General features: G+C 34.9%; 1 protein-coding gene across 2 annotated transcripts in view; it reads right to left on the bottom strand.

Moving 5' to 3' along the window:
- Atr (ATR checkpoint kinase) overlaps nt 1–16,259 on the bottom strand; it is a 107,805-nt gene that overhangs the window by 48,120 nt on the left and 43,426 nt on the right. For both annotated transcript variants that reach the window (XM_085689551.2, XM_085689552.2), the window contains exons 23-28: nt 15,875–15,988; nt 11,166–11,281; nt 7,393–7,513; nt 6,122–6,259; nt 4,766–4,958; nt 2,604–2,782 (exon numbers count right to left, since the gene is read on the bottom strand). In XM_085689551.2, the coding sequence (XP_085545677.2) occupies nt 2,604–2,782; nt 4,766–4,958; nt 6,122–6,259; nt 7,393–7,513; nt 11,166–11,281; nt 15,875–15,988 (861 nt within the window). The remainder of the gene's footprint in view (nt 1–2,603; nt 2,783–4,765; nt 4,959–6,121; nt 6,260–7,392; nt 7,514–11,165; nt 11,282–15,874; nt 15,989–16,259) is intronic.

Genomic DNA, 16,259 nt, shown 5'->3' with positions numbered 1-16,259 from the left:
AAGACCCTGTCAAAAGCAAGCAAGCAAGCAAGCAAGCAAGCAAACAAACAAAAACCCCAAGATAAACAAACTAAAAAACACTCACAAAAGGCTACCAAAACAAACAAAAAAAACCCACCCTGGCTTAAAGGAGATATTCAGGCTTACTGATAAAAATCTGAGAAGTTAGCACAAGGCATTCTTTAAAGGCAGAGAAAATAATACTAGAAACAAACAGAAGAAAGGATGCTAAAGACAGATGCTGGAGTTTCTACCTTGCACAGAGAGCAGCACTGGTGCTGCTGAAAACGATTGCGCTCATAAGAAGCTACACACGCAACCACAAGGAATCACCTCTGAGGCAGGAGTTCAGCTGTCACTGTCAGGACAACAGAACCTGCTAGAGGTGTTTTCAGAACTCTATTCTAGTGGATGTGAAGTAGTATCTTACTGTGCTTATCATGTACACTTTCAAGATGGCATGTGTTGAACTATGCTTTAATCTCAACGAAACTGAATAGCTTTTAAATGAGAGACTTTACTTATTATGTAAAGAATGAACTGTTACAAGAAAGTATGGAACCAGGATATGTGGATAAATTTGACATAGAACTACGAAAAAGTAGTCAAGAATGAGCCCACATCTATAACTGGAAAGATATTTGATCTTGACCACCACACTCTCTGCAACCAATTGTGAAAGAACAAAAGATGCCACAAATGGATAGCTCACTACTGTGGAATTCAGATAACTGAGCAAACACGAGCATTTCAAAGTGCTTGCTGCTCTGTCCTTGAAGCTCATTTATTTGTATCTGAAATGTAGAAGAGATTGATAAATGCCACTCACTACTTTTAAGATATTTGATCTGGGTTCAGGGTTTATTATGTGAGAAGGGGAAAACTAGGAATAAAGCAGACCTAAAACACAAATGCCAGCAACTTACAATGAAATACAAAAAAAAGAAAAAGAAAAAAAAAGCCAAAGCAAACTGAATATCAAGTGTGGGATGGGTGAACAGATAAAGCAAATACTAAAAAAATGTTAATTGTGGAATTCAGATGGTGGACATATGTGTGCTATATTTATATTGTTATATTGCTATAACTGTACAATTTTGAAAATGTTTCTTGCTTGAATTATCTTTATAATAAAATCCTGTAAAAGCAAAATGAAATTACAAATAGACTACAGGGAGGAAAAAGCACTTAATTTTAAGTTCTTTTTCTTCAAGAATTGTAGGGCAAATAAGACAGACACAGAATGGATGCATATAATCACTACTTTAGGTTCTTCATAGAAATAGAGAGGAGAAATGGTACTTGTCAGGGGCAGGAGACTGGGGAATTATTTACACAAGGCCACAACATTATACAACATGAATAAACCACACTGACTAGTTAATAGCATAGCATCGTATGTTTAGAGTTCAATGAATGTTCTTATGTTAACTGCTTTTAATATACGCACAAATCAGTCCATCAATCAATAAAGAGTATGAGGGGAATTTTCAGAAGTAATGATATTCCTAGTATTATTATGATGACTGTGTGTGTGTGTTAGCTACAAACATCATGTAGCACACGCACAACTCTTTGTGCACCAGCTATGACTCAATAAAGTAGTTTTCGGGGTAGGAACAATGCATTGGCAAGAGAAAACAAGGAGAACTGAATCCTGGGGGAAGCAAATGTCTCCCAGATTAAAAGAGCAAACAATAATAAAACACTTGTTTTGTGTGTTTTAGACAGAGTTGTATGAAGCCCATGATAGCCTTGACGAACTTGAACTTCACCTGATCCTCTTGCCTCTACCACCCTCGTGCTGGGCTTACCATTGTGTAACACCAAATCTGCTAAAATCAAGTCTTGATGATCATAGAAAGGTCCAACAAATAATACTGTGAGTTTAAGAAAATAAAGACTGAACTTGGTACCATGGAGGCCACTGATCTTTTCAGCAAGAATAGTACTGGGACAAGCGGGTATGCTGTCTTAGCCCCATGTACGTCTTCTTTTGTTTCTCACACAGCATTTTATCTTCTAAACCTTTGTTTCACCAGCATTCTCACATCTCCTTATTTACTTACCCTAAACTGAGGTCACCACCTCTGCCAAGGACAACAGCAGTGCCTCGATTTATAACCCTTTATACACAACTTCCTCCACAACTGCTATAGACATTTAGCTAAGATACTATAATACTGTCCCAGCACACACCCTCTAAGGTTCTCCATGGCATAGGATCTTTCCTTTATCATAGCTAAATGTCATTCTAAAACTGACATTTTACTGTCTGCATACATGATGCTCTTTCCCAAATCCACTGAGCTATCTCTAATAACTATGATTATTTTAAACATCATTGACATTAAGTTATTCCTGGATCCCTCATCTTCCTACTCTTAAGGACAATACAGTGCCCTTCTTCAGGACAAATGCATCAAAACACTTACATATTTTACCAAATTTGTTTCAATCTCTTCCCATTATCCGTAAGAATCTAAAAGTATTACAAATACTTAGTACCTAGCACAGTGTCTGAAATAGTCAATAAAATTAACAATATCACCATGACTGCCAATGCTACTTTTATTATTAAATTCACTATATTAATTTCAAACCTGTAGAAATCCAAGATGCTTCTGAATATTTTGCTTCTTTTCTGTAATATATGATTCAAAGTGCATTACAGCTCGTGTGTATGCTTTGGAGCGAAAGGAAGCTACAGCCAGGGTATCCTGAGGTATGAGGTCTAGAAAGCGAGTTACACTCTGATAGTCTTCAAAATTCACATTTGATACTGGATTAAAAAAAAAAGTAGTTAAAGATTGATAAGATAAAAATTTAGAAGATGAAGCATTTAACTTTAATTTTTTCATTAAATAATACAAATGCATTAAAGACTAATAGTTTGATCTTAATAAAGAACAAGATGACTGCTCATAGAATCTTGCTCCAGTTCTACCATTATTATTAATTTAACTCTGGACATTATTCAACTCACTGAACCCAATTCTCATATGTTAAAGAGAAATACTGATACTTATTTTTGCCTTCCTTACAAGTTATTTCAAGTACCAAATGCAAAACTATGATTGAATATTAAAAAAATATGAAAACTGAGTAAAAGAAATAAAATTATTTACTACTTACTACTACAAAATACTGATAAGATACAATTATTCAATAAAAAAAGTTTAGAATTATAGAAGAGATCTTTTTATTTTGAAGTTTATAGAAGCTTTTATTTCCCTCCTTGAGTGCTGAGGATGAGTCCTGGCCTTTGTTCATTTTAGGGAAAAGTTCTCTGGTCTGTTTGTATTCCTTGCCTCCAAGTGTTAGTCTTAAAAGATGGAATGTTAATTGCAGTGGTAATGAAAATAAGTCAAGTTAGTGCTGGCTTTTAACAATAAGATTTTCACAAACAAAACTAGGAGCAAACACTTAACTGCTACTTAATCATACTCCATAGAAAACATTCCTGAAAACAGGTAATTATCTGCAAATATAGAAAAATTTGTTAAACAATAACATATTGTCCTTAACATTCATATGAGTAATGGAGGGAGTGGCTTACAAACCAACAAATTTTCTAAGTAAAAATCTGTTTAGTAATTATCAGATTGTAAGTTTTGAAAGTAGCCCCAAAACCTAGCAAGAAAAATTTAATAGCCATGAAAATGGCTGAGGGATAACAGTAGCAATACGATTATAACCATCTATGAAATGCAAAAGCAATAAAAAAAAAGGTTCAAAACCATGAAAAGTATTCATTACTGTGTGATCAATATAATTCTTGACATCAAATGATCACGGGCCAATTTGTAGGATAACTCTTATGAGATTCACTTAACTCTGAAAGATTCTTTAATCTTGTTAGTGAAAGCTGTAATACCATAAAAATAAGATTACACACTAGTAGGTCTAACACTGTGTGTACTACAGCATGCTCAGGGTGTTTGCAGATTCTGCTGGATAAACAGACACTACTTGAACCCAGGAAAATAAAGCAAATGAAATAAGAATCTTCTTCAACATTTAAAACTTAAAGATGTGAAAATGACACACATAAACTAATACACTGAAGCATGGGGAGCAAATGAGCTAACAGTAAGGAGTAGCAAAGCCACAATATCCCTCTATCATCTCCTTCACAGCTCACAACTTAACACTCATGCATATCACCTCATCAATCCTCACAAAATCTTATATAAAAAAAAATTAGGTACATATTTTGTCCATGGGTAAAGAGTAAGAACTTAAAAGAGCAAGTTTCTTGGTTTTTGTTTCATTTTTGCAGTTCTGGATGTAAAAACCCTAGATCTCTAATATACTAGATAAGCATTCTACCTCTGAGGTACAGCCTAATCCTAAAGTGAGGTCATATACATTAACTGCTTTTTCTCAGTGAAAAGTGTATATTATTACAACTTAAAAATGCACATAGGCTGGAGGTACGGTTCAGTAGTAGAATTCTTGCTTTCTATGTATAAGCCCTTGGATTCCATCCTCAATAGTACAAAAACAAATGAAAAAAAATCAGACTTTTTAAAACTAATGCTTAGCTGGCATGATAGAGCACACCATTAATCCTAGCACTCAGGAGGCAGAAGCAAGCAGATTTCTGAGTTTGAGACCAGCCTGGTATATATACTGAGATTTTAGGCCAGCTGAGGCTAAACAAACAAAAAAACCCTCTAATGCTTAAATTGTAGAATTAATACAAGGTCAAGTTAATCGATGGAAATTACAAGAAAATATTCACACATTAAGCTGACCTTACCTCCTTTTAATTTATTTTGTGGAAGTTTCTCAGCATTTAATGCCTGAAATTTGTGCCTTGCCCATTGGGTAAGATGATCAAGCATAGAAAACACGGTCTGTGTACTCAATTGGCACAGATCAGACGCACTGTCTCGGGTACTGATGGCATGCTGATCATCATGCTTTAGCACTGCCATAATTTCTGCATAAACCTAAAAATTTAATTTATAGTTAATAATGCATCCATATAGTAACATTTTATTAATATATGACATATAGGACCAAACATTATAGCAATAATTAAAAGAGATTAATAATAACCTTTCTTATCTACAGCTAAATCAATGAGAAAAAAAGCTGATTAAGAGTGACCAAACAGGTGGCTGGAAAGATGTCTTGGTGGTTAAGAGCATTTGCTGTCCTTGCAGAGGACCTAGGTTCGATTACCAACATCCACATGTTGACCCGCAACCATCTATAACTCCAGTCTTAGGGGATCAAATACCCTCTTCTGGCCTCTGTGGACAGTTGGCTTATATATATATGCCATATATATATATATATATATATATATATATATATATATATATATATATATATATATATATGGTGCACAGACATACATGCAGGCAAACCACCATACACATAAAAGAGTGATTAAAATGGGCTAGAGAGTGATGGTTCAGTGGTTAAAAGTGCTTGCTGCTCACTCAGAGGATGGGAGTTCAGAAGATGCACAAGATGTAGGCAGCTCACACTGCCTATAACTCCAGCTCCAGGGATTTTGACACCCTTTTCTGGTCTCCCTGGGCACCTGCAAATATATGTGATGCCCATATTTAAAAAAAAAAATTTTTAAGAAGATTCAAATTAATTTAATTTGAATTAGTTTAATTTAATAGTTAAACACACTGTTAATGTTATTAGGTTTTTTGTATTAAACATTTTTTTTTTAATGTTTAAAAAAAACTAGTAAGCTAGTAAGACAAGATTTTGGCTTTTGTTTTTCAGATGGATCTCATGTAATACAAGTTGTACTGGCTACATAGCTGAGGATGACCTCTAACTCCTGATGCTCCTGCCACTCTGCCTCCCAAGTGCTGGAATTTACTATTTGTATATGTGAGTGAGAGTGTGATTACAAGGGTTCCACAGTGTACATGTGAAGGTAAAGGCAAAACTTTTCGGGTTTGGTTCTCTTTCTCCACTGTGGAATCAGGAGATTGAACTCAGGTCATCATTCTTGTGTGGCAAGCACTTTATCCATCGAGCCATCTTACTGGCCCCTACTCTGTAGCTTCTAATACGAATATGTTAGAGAAATAGTTTCACTTGTTCAGAACTTGTGTCACCTGTCTGAAACCAAATAACTCACCTCTTGCTGATCTTCTTGATTACAACCCAACAAGACATATACTAGAATATGTGGAAGAAGATAGATGGTGACCTTGAAATCATGCTTCATCATTATGCTACAGCATGTAAAGATTTTACTGGCAAGATCATGCCGAACCTGTAAACTCAAATGGTTTAAGAAAGATTAGTAGTTTTATACAATTTATTCTACTGATTGGATGTTAAAATGTAGCATGTGAGATAATTCATGACTGAGTAGGTCATTGTCCATGCAGTGAAGGATGTACATTCAAGCAACTAAAACATCAGATGATCTCTCTAACTAATCCCAAATGCCAGACCGCCTGAGACCCCTAAGGCAATGAAGAGCTAGCTGCTAGCTTACACTAGTATAAACAGCCTTAGCCCTTTTACAGCTCTTTTTCAATGTGTTATGTTTTGTTATAGATTAACTTTCCTAATTATAATATATGTTATTTAGCTATTGATAAATTTAGTGTGCTAATTCCTTAGGAGAAGCAACAAAAAAGTGTGAGTCAGCACAGTAAGCATGCGACTGGTACTTTAAGCAGTGCGTAATCACAAACTATAAGATAAAAAAATAAGAAATAGAAAATTAAGTTAGTTGAGCAGAAAAAGTTCAAATCATGTATACTTTAAATCAACATACAATCCTCAGATCTTAATTTAAAGTCAAATGTAAGACTTACGAATACTGAACTGTTAGAAAATGTTTTAAAGGTTTATTTTTAACTCAATAATAAATTTTGATGTAAAACACAAAAAGAACTAAACGAACTATTTGGAGCTACAAATAGTTACTTTAATTATATTCTACATTTCACACATATTTTTTTATGTGTTCTTAAAAAAGTTAAATAAAATGCTTTAAAATTGCCATTTAATACTTGAAATATTTTAAAATATTAATTAACAACAAAAATGTAAATTTAAAGCAAAAGTTATATTTAAACATGTCTTAAGTATTTCCTTAGAATGCATAGTTTAATTTCATTAGTTAGGCTCATACAAATGTCAAACAAGGAAAAATTATAATATACCTTTAGTTTTCCAAGAAACTTCATTAAATTATAAACGATACATCTTTCAAAAGTATCACTAACTAGTAATATACTGTTTGCATAAAAATATGTAAAGATAAAAATTAAAATATTCTTTTAATTTTGTCAGCCTGAAATATCCTCTTGTATGCTATGCACTCATGTATATGCTCTGGAGTCCCTTCAGAATTTCTGTGCAATTAATACATTCTAAACTAGGTTCTCTTACCTTTGTTATAAGATAACCTGCCCAAGATGATGACCATTCTGCAAAGTTATTACCTAATTTACTTAAGTAAATTGGCTTCTTTACTCCAGACCAATCTGTTGACTTCTGGGAACTCTTATATCTGTAATGTTGAAAAATTATTTAGAAATACTGTAAAGAGCCTGGCGGTGGTGGTGCACACCTTTAAAACCAGCACTCGGGAGGCAGAGGTAGGTGGATCTCTGTGAGTTCAAGGCCAGCTAGGTCTACAAGAGCTAGTTCCAGGACACACTCCAAAGCTACAAAGAAACCCTGTCTCGGAAAAAAAAAGAAAAAGAAAAAGAAAAATATTGTAAAGAAAGCATAAGAATTCACATGCACCTCTTCACTGAGAACTGTACTGTATTATATTTGCTGAATTCTGGTAAAAGACAGTATTTTTCTATTATTATCTGTCTTAAGGGTGGAGTAAGAGGTTATTACAAACGCCTCTGGTATACCTTAGGATGTGAGATGTCTTTCCCTTGGAGCCTTCCAATCAAGTTCTAGTCAAGTTCAAGCTTCTCAGTTACATTATTCTCTATTTTGGGCATCCACCAAACTCACTGCCTACCACATTAATTGACAATTTCAGTGCACTGCTGTATTCTTTCTTCCTCAGGTTTTATAATCATAACTGATTTCAATGTTTTGGTTGGACCACTTAATCGAATGCTTAGCTTCTAAAGAATTTTCTCCTTCACCCAAATTATAAGGGCTCCTCAAACTATATGTACCACGTCTACTGTCACTTTTGGACAATGATCTCATCTCCTGTACCTCTGATTTCACATAAGAAAAAAATAAACCACCAGTCTTTCTCAAAATTTAATCTGTAAACCCAGCTGGTATCATTACCTTTCCTTAATGAGAGAAATTCTCCCATTCTCTCTCATTAGTTCAATATGATTTTCCTGTTTGTCCTCAGCATTTTATTTTCTTAAACAAGTTCAAACAGCTCTCCTCTTACAACTAACTACATAGCTGCAGGACTTTCTCAAAGTTACGGTTCTTTCAGAATCGTCACCTAAGTTTAGGAATTGATAAATAAAATAGTTGCCCCATACTCTAGGTCTCCAGCAAGCAAGATTCATTTTACTATATTCTGTGTCTTAAAAAACAAGAAATCCCACATCTAAAATCTAAAAGAGGAGAAAAACTTTTATGTGAAAAATTTTTTATGGAACTAAAATGCTTATGTGAATTTAGTATTAAAAAAATTAGTAAATTTGGCCAGGTGGTGGTGACACACACTTTTAATCCTAGCACCTGGGAGGAGGAGACAGGCAAATCTCTGAGTTCAAAGCCATCCTGTTCTACAGACTGTGTTCCTAGACAGCCAGGGCTACACAGAAAAACCCTGTTTTGAAAAAACAAAACAAAACATAAAAGTAAAAAAAAAAAAATCAATGAGTTTGAACTACAAGTCAGGTTCTGGTTAGTCACATTCTCAAGTTTTCTGCACAAATTATTCCTGTGGCAACTTTGAACTACACTGAATTTATCTGGTTCTAAAATTAAATATTCCAAATATAGGTATCATTTACACCTGTAATCAAGGTTTAGAGACTACATATCAAAAAGCTTAATGTTAGCATCTGGGAAGTTCCTTAAATCTCTAAGTTACAAATGTATCATATCATGGGCTAGAGTAAGTAAAGCTCAGTAAGTAAAGGTACTTACTGCCAAGTATGATTTAAGCTTGCTTAAACCCTAGAACCAACATGGTTGGAAAGAGTCAACTCCCATAAGTTGTCTTACAACTTCCAAGTAAGCTGTAAAACATATGTACATAAGGTGTATGGGTGTGCACGCACAGCACAAATAAATATGAAAAATAAAAAATATCATGTACAAATTCTCATTACTGTCGTAAGGTCACTCTTGTACACAACTACTTAAAGTGAGAAGAAACATGCGCTTCTACTTTTTGTGTGCCTATAAGTGTGTGTTCTGTTATAAATGTGCGTGCATGTGGAGGTCAGTGAACAAACTTGGGTGTCTTCTCAGATGCAGTATACCTTCTCTCTCTCTCAATCTCTCTCTCTCTCCTCCTCCCCAACCCCTCTGGTGTTTCAAGACAGGGTTTCTCTGTGTAACAGCCCTAAATGTACTGAAACTCACTCTGTAGACCAGGCTGGCCTCAAATTCACAGATATCCACCTGTCTCTGCCTTCCAAGGGTTGGGATTAAAGGTCTGTACCACCACCACTCCACGGAGTCTACAGCTTGTCAAGTAGGCTAGGCTGGCAGGCTGACCAGCTCCAGAATCCCCATGTCTGTTTACCGAGTGCTGTGATTACAAAAATGCACCATCACAAATGCATTTTTTCACAAGAATTCTGGATATTAATCTCATATTTTATAATACAAAGAAATATGAAGCTTGCAAAAAACATTTTTAAATATAAAATAGTTATCCAGAAAATATAAATACAAGCTTTAGGATTCTTATGAGAAATTTCAGTAAAAGTATAGGTACTTGACTAGGCTTCAAAGAAGTGATTTTTCCAAGGTCATGTATTTAATAATTACATGGCCCTAAGTACCTAAAATTAAAGTCTTCAGTTTTAAAAAAAATCCAAAATTTAAAATTAGTAATTGTACCGATCAAAGTTATTGGAGAATTAAATAGAAAACACTTTTTTCCCCCAAGACAGGGTTTTTCTGTAGATTTGGTGTCTGTCATGAAGCTTCCTCTGTAGACCAGAGGCTGGCCTCAAACTCACAGAGATCTGCCTGTCTCTACCTCCCAAGTGCTAGAATTAACCATAGCCCGGTTTAGAAAACGCATATTTAAAGTAGAGGGAAAAAAAGATATTCATGATGGAAAATCAGGAAGGATGAAAATCTCTAATTGGGTTTTTTGACTAGTTCTAAATGCTTACATTTCTTTATTTAAATACTTCCAAATGCAAGTTTATGAAGACCTGAATTAGGATGTCTAGCATCCAAATAAAATTTTGCAACTGCAGTCTCATAGTTAAGGGAGGCAGAAATGAATGGATGCCTCTGGTTTGCTAACCAGCTTAATTGGTAAGCTACAAGCTCAGTGAGAGATCCTATCTTAAATAAAAGAGACGTGATAGAGGAAGACACCAGCCTTATAGCCTCCATACATGTAGACACAAGTCTATCCTCATACACATAAACAATGAACACAATAGTACCAACTCATACTCAATGTAGATATTTCAAAGCACTACTGATGACTGAACTGATACAAAATCCTTTTAACGTCAATGAATTAGTCTTAAATATTTAAAGTTGTAAAATTTAACCAAATGGAGCTGACTTTACTTCTTGTTTTAAACGAGTATAAGCATAAATCAGAGTAGAAAACACACATAAGAACATACTTAGATTACTTTTAATTGTTTTTGTATTTGTGTGGTGAATGCATGTGTATGTTATATGTGGAGAAAATAGGCCAATGATGGGTGTTTAATTACTCTACAACTTCTTATTTTTCAAGACAAATTCCGTTTGACAGGGCTGGCTGACCTATGGGTTTCAGGAATCTGCCTGTCTCTGGTCCCACTTCCCTGCTGACAGTACTTATGGACACGCGCTAGGTCTGTCTTTTTACATGGGCTCAAGGATCCGAATGCCGATCCTCATGCTTAAGCAGCAGGCACTTTACTTAAACCCCAGCCACTAAAAATATTTTGATGTTAAAAACTTTATGAAGGTAATATTAAATTTTACAAAATTAAAAAAGTTATGTGAAAATAATTTAAATGAATAGACATTACCTAGTATTGAGATGAGGTTCTAATATTTCTCGGACATGCTCAGGAAATCTCTTCCACAACTGGTGACCTGGGCCATTGCTTTGTATCTCTCTACAGTCATAAATAGAAAGTAATTCCTACAAATACATTTTACAATAGTAAATCCACAGTGAAACAGATAAATGAAAACTTTTAAGATTCCAAACTTCCTTAGGATATCTATTTCAATGATCTGAAACATTAAGGTACCAGACTTGGGGGTCACAAAACTATGACAATACTTAATTACGATGCCAGTTCCTGTAAAATAACCCCTAAAATATAAAATTAAGAACTACTTTGAAACAAAAAGAATTTTCTATATTCACAAAATTACAGTACTTAGAATATTTCTTTTGGTGCTAAGGACTGATCCCTCTATACATGCTAATATGCACTCTGCAACTGAGCTATACACCCAGGCCCTGACCCTGAGAACCTGATTTCTTTGGAGTTGTAATGAAAGTAGCTAGAAGTCCAAAAGAGTGTATAAACTAAGACACCTTAACTTCTAGATATAAAATATTGAGCTTAAGGACAGGCAGTGGTGGCACACACCTTTAATTCCAGCACTCCAGAGGGAGATGCAAGCGGATCTCTGAGTTCGAGGCCAGCCTGTTCTACATAGATTTCTAAGACAGCCTGGGATACACAGAGAAACCCTGTCTAGGGAAAAATGAAAAAAAAAAATACTGAGCTTAAAATCCAACCAAACAGTATGCAAATGTTAAAGATCAGTTCATACCAAGGTATGGAAGAGCACACCTGTAACCCCAGCATTAGGAACAGCGAGACACAAGGATATCTATAAATTGCAGGCCATGCATGGGCTTGAGACCATGGACTACACAGGGAATTCTAGACTAGCCTGGTCTACATCGGGAGGTACTGTCTTAAAACAAATAAAACAATTAAAAAAATTTCAAACCACCAATTTGTTATTCAAGTTCAGAGTCTGAATGATTCTATTTTGTTCCGGTAAAGAACAAAACAAACAAAGCTCGGTGTTGTGGTACATGTTGGTAATCCCAGCACGCAGGAGGATGAAATAGGTTTAGAATTTGAGGCAAGGATAAATATATAATTAGAGCCTGTCTGAAAAGCTAAGAGGGAGACACAGGAAGGGAGAGAGGGGGAGAGGAAAGAGGAAGAGAGATTGATTTTGATGTTTTTAAACAAGGTGTGGGGGGAACGATTTCCTGTCACTAATACCTATCTTTTAAACAAGACAAATAATTTAGGGTATTATATCTTGTAGTACATAGTATTCTTCTTTTTCTGTTCTATTGAAAATAATCATGTGCAATAGACACATGTTTTTCTGGTACTTTCAAAAAAATAAACACTATCAGGCAAATCATGTATCTTATATTTAGTTTTTTTAAATTAAAAACTGGGACAGCATTTAAAAAGCTCAAAGAAGTACTTAAATTTTATCTTTCATTTAACCTTAAAATGTTATTAAATTTTTGTTTTAATCTAGTCTTTTCTAGTTTGACAAAGTCTCTTTAAAAGAAGCTCTCATGAAACTGGTGAGATCACACAGGAGGCCAAGGTATTTGCCACCAAGCTATCCAACCCCAGAACCCACATGGTGGAAGAAGAGTATTGATTCTCTCATGTTGTTCTCTGACATCCTCCAGATGGGAGTGCACACATGTGAGTGTGCACACACAGACACCTATAGAAATATGAGAGAAAATAATAAAGAATGCCTATTCTATAAACAGGATGTATTAGATCTGTGATTCTTCTTTGATTTCAGGACACTCACCTACATTGTTAAAAACATCAATATGGGGTTGGGTGTGGTGGTATACAAATTCAATCATACTACTTAGAAGGCTGAGATTGACAGATCTCTAAGAGGTTTAGTTTAGCCTAGTCTACATAGTTGAATTACAGGCTAGTCAGGACTCCACAGTGAGTTCCTTACCTCAAAATAAATAACAAAAAAACCAATAAACCAATACTAATAATATGTTTATAGGCACAGACCTTGTTTCAAATTTCATAGAGAAAACAGTAATAGGCAATCTCCCCAATTTCCATTCCTAGACTGTATGTGAGCCTGGTACCACAAGATACTTATACACCTTTGACCTGCTTTCTTTATTGTTATTACAATTATTTGTTCTTTCTTGTTAAATTTCATTATTTTATGCATATACACTTTTGCCTGTGTGTATGTCTGTGCACCACATACATGTCTAGCATTTATGGAGGCCAGAGAAAGGGACTGAATTCTTTGGAACTGGAATTCTAGACAGCTGTGAACTGTCATGTGGGTGTCAAATCCTATGGAAGAGTAGCCAGTGCTTTTAAGCTGGGCCATTTCTCCAACCCCAATAGAGAAATTGTTCTTTTGGAACAATGGAAAATTATTCTTTTGTTGTTGTTTTTTTGAGGCAGGGTTTCATGCATCACTGGCTGACCTCAAGCTAAGGTAGGTTGGAGATCCACACAGGACGTTCTGCGTGTTAGGAAAGCCACTCTGCCAACAGAGATATATCCTCAGCTCCTGTTCTTATTTTTAATGAAGGCCAACCCTCTACTTCTGCACTGAATTCCATGTTTCCTCACCAGGTTAATATAGTGCATCAGGACTGAGGTCAGAGGTAGACTGTATACTTAGCATTAACATCCCACATTAAAAACAAAAACACTTCAATCACTTCCACATTATTCACTGTCTCCTTCCGAATGATCTGTTCCCAGGCAATATAGAAATACTGCTAATTTTTAAAATCAAGTTTACTGTTCTTTATGTCCCAGCTCCTCTCCCATTCTTCTTTTGGGCTCGATAGTAAAATTCCTCAAGGACTGTTTTTTTGCCTGTTTTTTCTTTCTCTCTTCCTATATTCTTGATAAATTTTTGAAACTGATCTTGTCAAGGCCAACTATTGTCTCCGTTTCTATGCAGTCAGTGGGTAGTTTTCAGTTCTTAAACTACTATAGCTGTCATCAGCATTTAATACAGATCACAAAGAGACTTCTCCAAATTTTTATCTTCTAGAACAGCACATTCTCCTGCCATCACTGGCAGCTCTCTGTTTTGTCTGGTTTTTTTTCTTTGTTGTATCTTTTTCTATTCTCTAACTTCTCATGAAGATTAAAGACTAGAATACCCATCTCCCTTTCTGAAACAGTCTTGATAAGTTGGCCTCAAATACCTTAGCTAAAGCAACCCTCCTATGCATTCTGAGCATCTGGGACCACAAGCAAGTACCACTACTGACTTATAGAATCTTTTAATCAATACTTCCTTTCTTGATTATTTCATCAAGATGCAGCATTTTAAAATGCCATATCCACAATGAAAACATCCAAATGTATATCTATAACCTAGACATTTGTGTGATTCCAGATCTAAATGTCTAACAGAATAACCCACCCCCACACACACACCAAAAGGGGAAAGAATAGGTGTAATGAACTCAAAACAACAAAAAAAATTAACTTAAGATACTTACAAAAGGCAGAGCTGTCAAGTTGGGGAAATAATTAATTAATTTTTTTTTTCATTTTTTTGAGACAGGGTTTCTCTGTAGTTTTAGAGCCTGTTCCAGAACCTTCTCTGTCGACCAGTCTGGCCTCGAGGTCAGAGATCCACCTGCCTCTGCCTCCCAAGTGCTGGGATTAAAGCGTGCGACACTACTACCCCTCTTACGTGGGTGAATTTATAAAAATAAAATCTATCACTGCAAATTATATGCTTGGTCTAAGATTAGTTTTAATGTTCAGTTATTTATACAACTAATATATTCACATATGCATAAAATACATGTTCTCTGAATTTTTAAAATTTTATTTTATTTACTTTGGAGAGAGTGTCACACTATGTATCTTTGGCTGGCCTGGAATTCTCCAGGTAGATCAGGATAGTCTTGAATTCATAGAGATCTGCCTGCCTCTGCCTCCTGAATACTGGGATTAAAAGCACTTGTTTTTATTTAAAAATTAAAAATTTGTAGGATATTCCAAGACAAAGAAAGCCCCACAATGCAAACCAGGCTGCTCTGCTAGGCTAGTCTCAGATTTTCTGCAACTAGGCTAGTCTCAGATTTGTGGTGATCCTCCTGCTTCTGTCTCTCAGGTGCTCAAATTACTGGTGTGCACCACTATTCCTGGCTCCTAGGTTATGAGTAATGTTTTTTAAAAGCAGCAGAACAGCCTAGATGTTTCAAGCAAATTCTTAAATACATTGTACTATATTCATATTGAGTATCATTCAGTTTCTACAAAGAATGAATTAGCTATATATTACTGACACAGGTAATTCTCCAAGATAGGTCATTAAACATAAGAAAATAAAATTGAAGATCATAAACAATATTTCACATTATTTAGCATAAAAGATATTTTGTATTTGTATAGCTTCTAAAAATTAAAGTATTTGTAGTATGTGAAATACTTTTAAAAATTAATATATGCTTTTAAAAAATTATTTTTGTTTGCAACAATGTAATGGATTTCATTAAGGCATTTTCATATGTATGTGTTATTATACTTTGTTCTTTTTTATTCATAAAAATAAACTTATGTGTTCTCTAAAATATTTATTATGAATCTGTATTATTTAGTTGATAAAGATAATAGCTAAGTATTTTACAAGTAAGAAATTTATAGCTTTTCTACTAGCATTTAATATTGTAAAGCCAGTAATGGCTATTATATACTAACATGCTTACCTGAATAGCATAAGCAGCTGAATCTTGTGCTCGGCTATTATCTGCATATGCAAGGTAAGCTCTTGTTAGCTCCATCAGCAATCCATAGGCAAAGCTTAAATCTTCTACTCCAGTCTTAATAAAAGCAAACAAAACAAAACAAAAAAAACCAACAACCCTAAATAACTGATACACACATTTTTTTCAGGTGTTAGTTACTGTGTTACCCATGGTGAACTTCAAAATGGGAAAGGAAGTGAAGCTGAAACAAAGCTGGTATCAATGGCTGAAATGATCCATAGCTAAGAAGTCAAATGTTGCATAATTGTATCAAAATCATTCACTTTTGAATAGTTAGAACATTTTGTACTGTTTGTGTTTTAACAGACAGGAAGCAAACTGTAGG

The sequence above is a fragment of the Myodes glareolus genome, chromosome 4 (genome assembly GCF_982192425.1).
Source record: "Myodes glareolus chromosome 4, mMyoGla1.1, whole genome shotgun sequence".
NCBI lineage: Eukaryota > Metazoa > Chordata > Mammalia > Rodentia > Cricetidae > Myodes > Myodes glareolus.
Note: the sequence above shows the minus strand (reverse complement) of the source record. Positions and strands in the feature narration are given on the sequence as shown.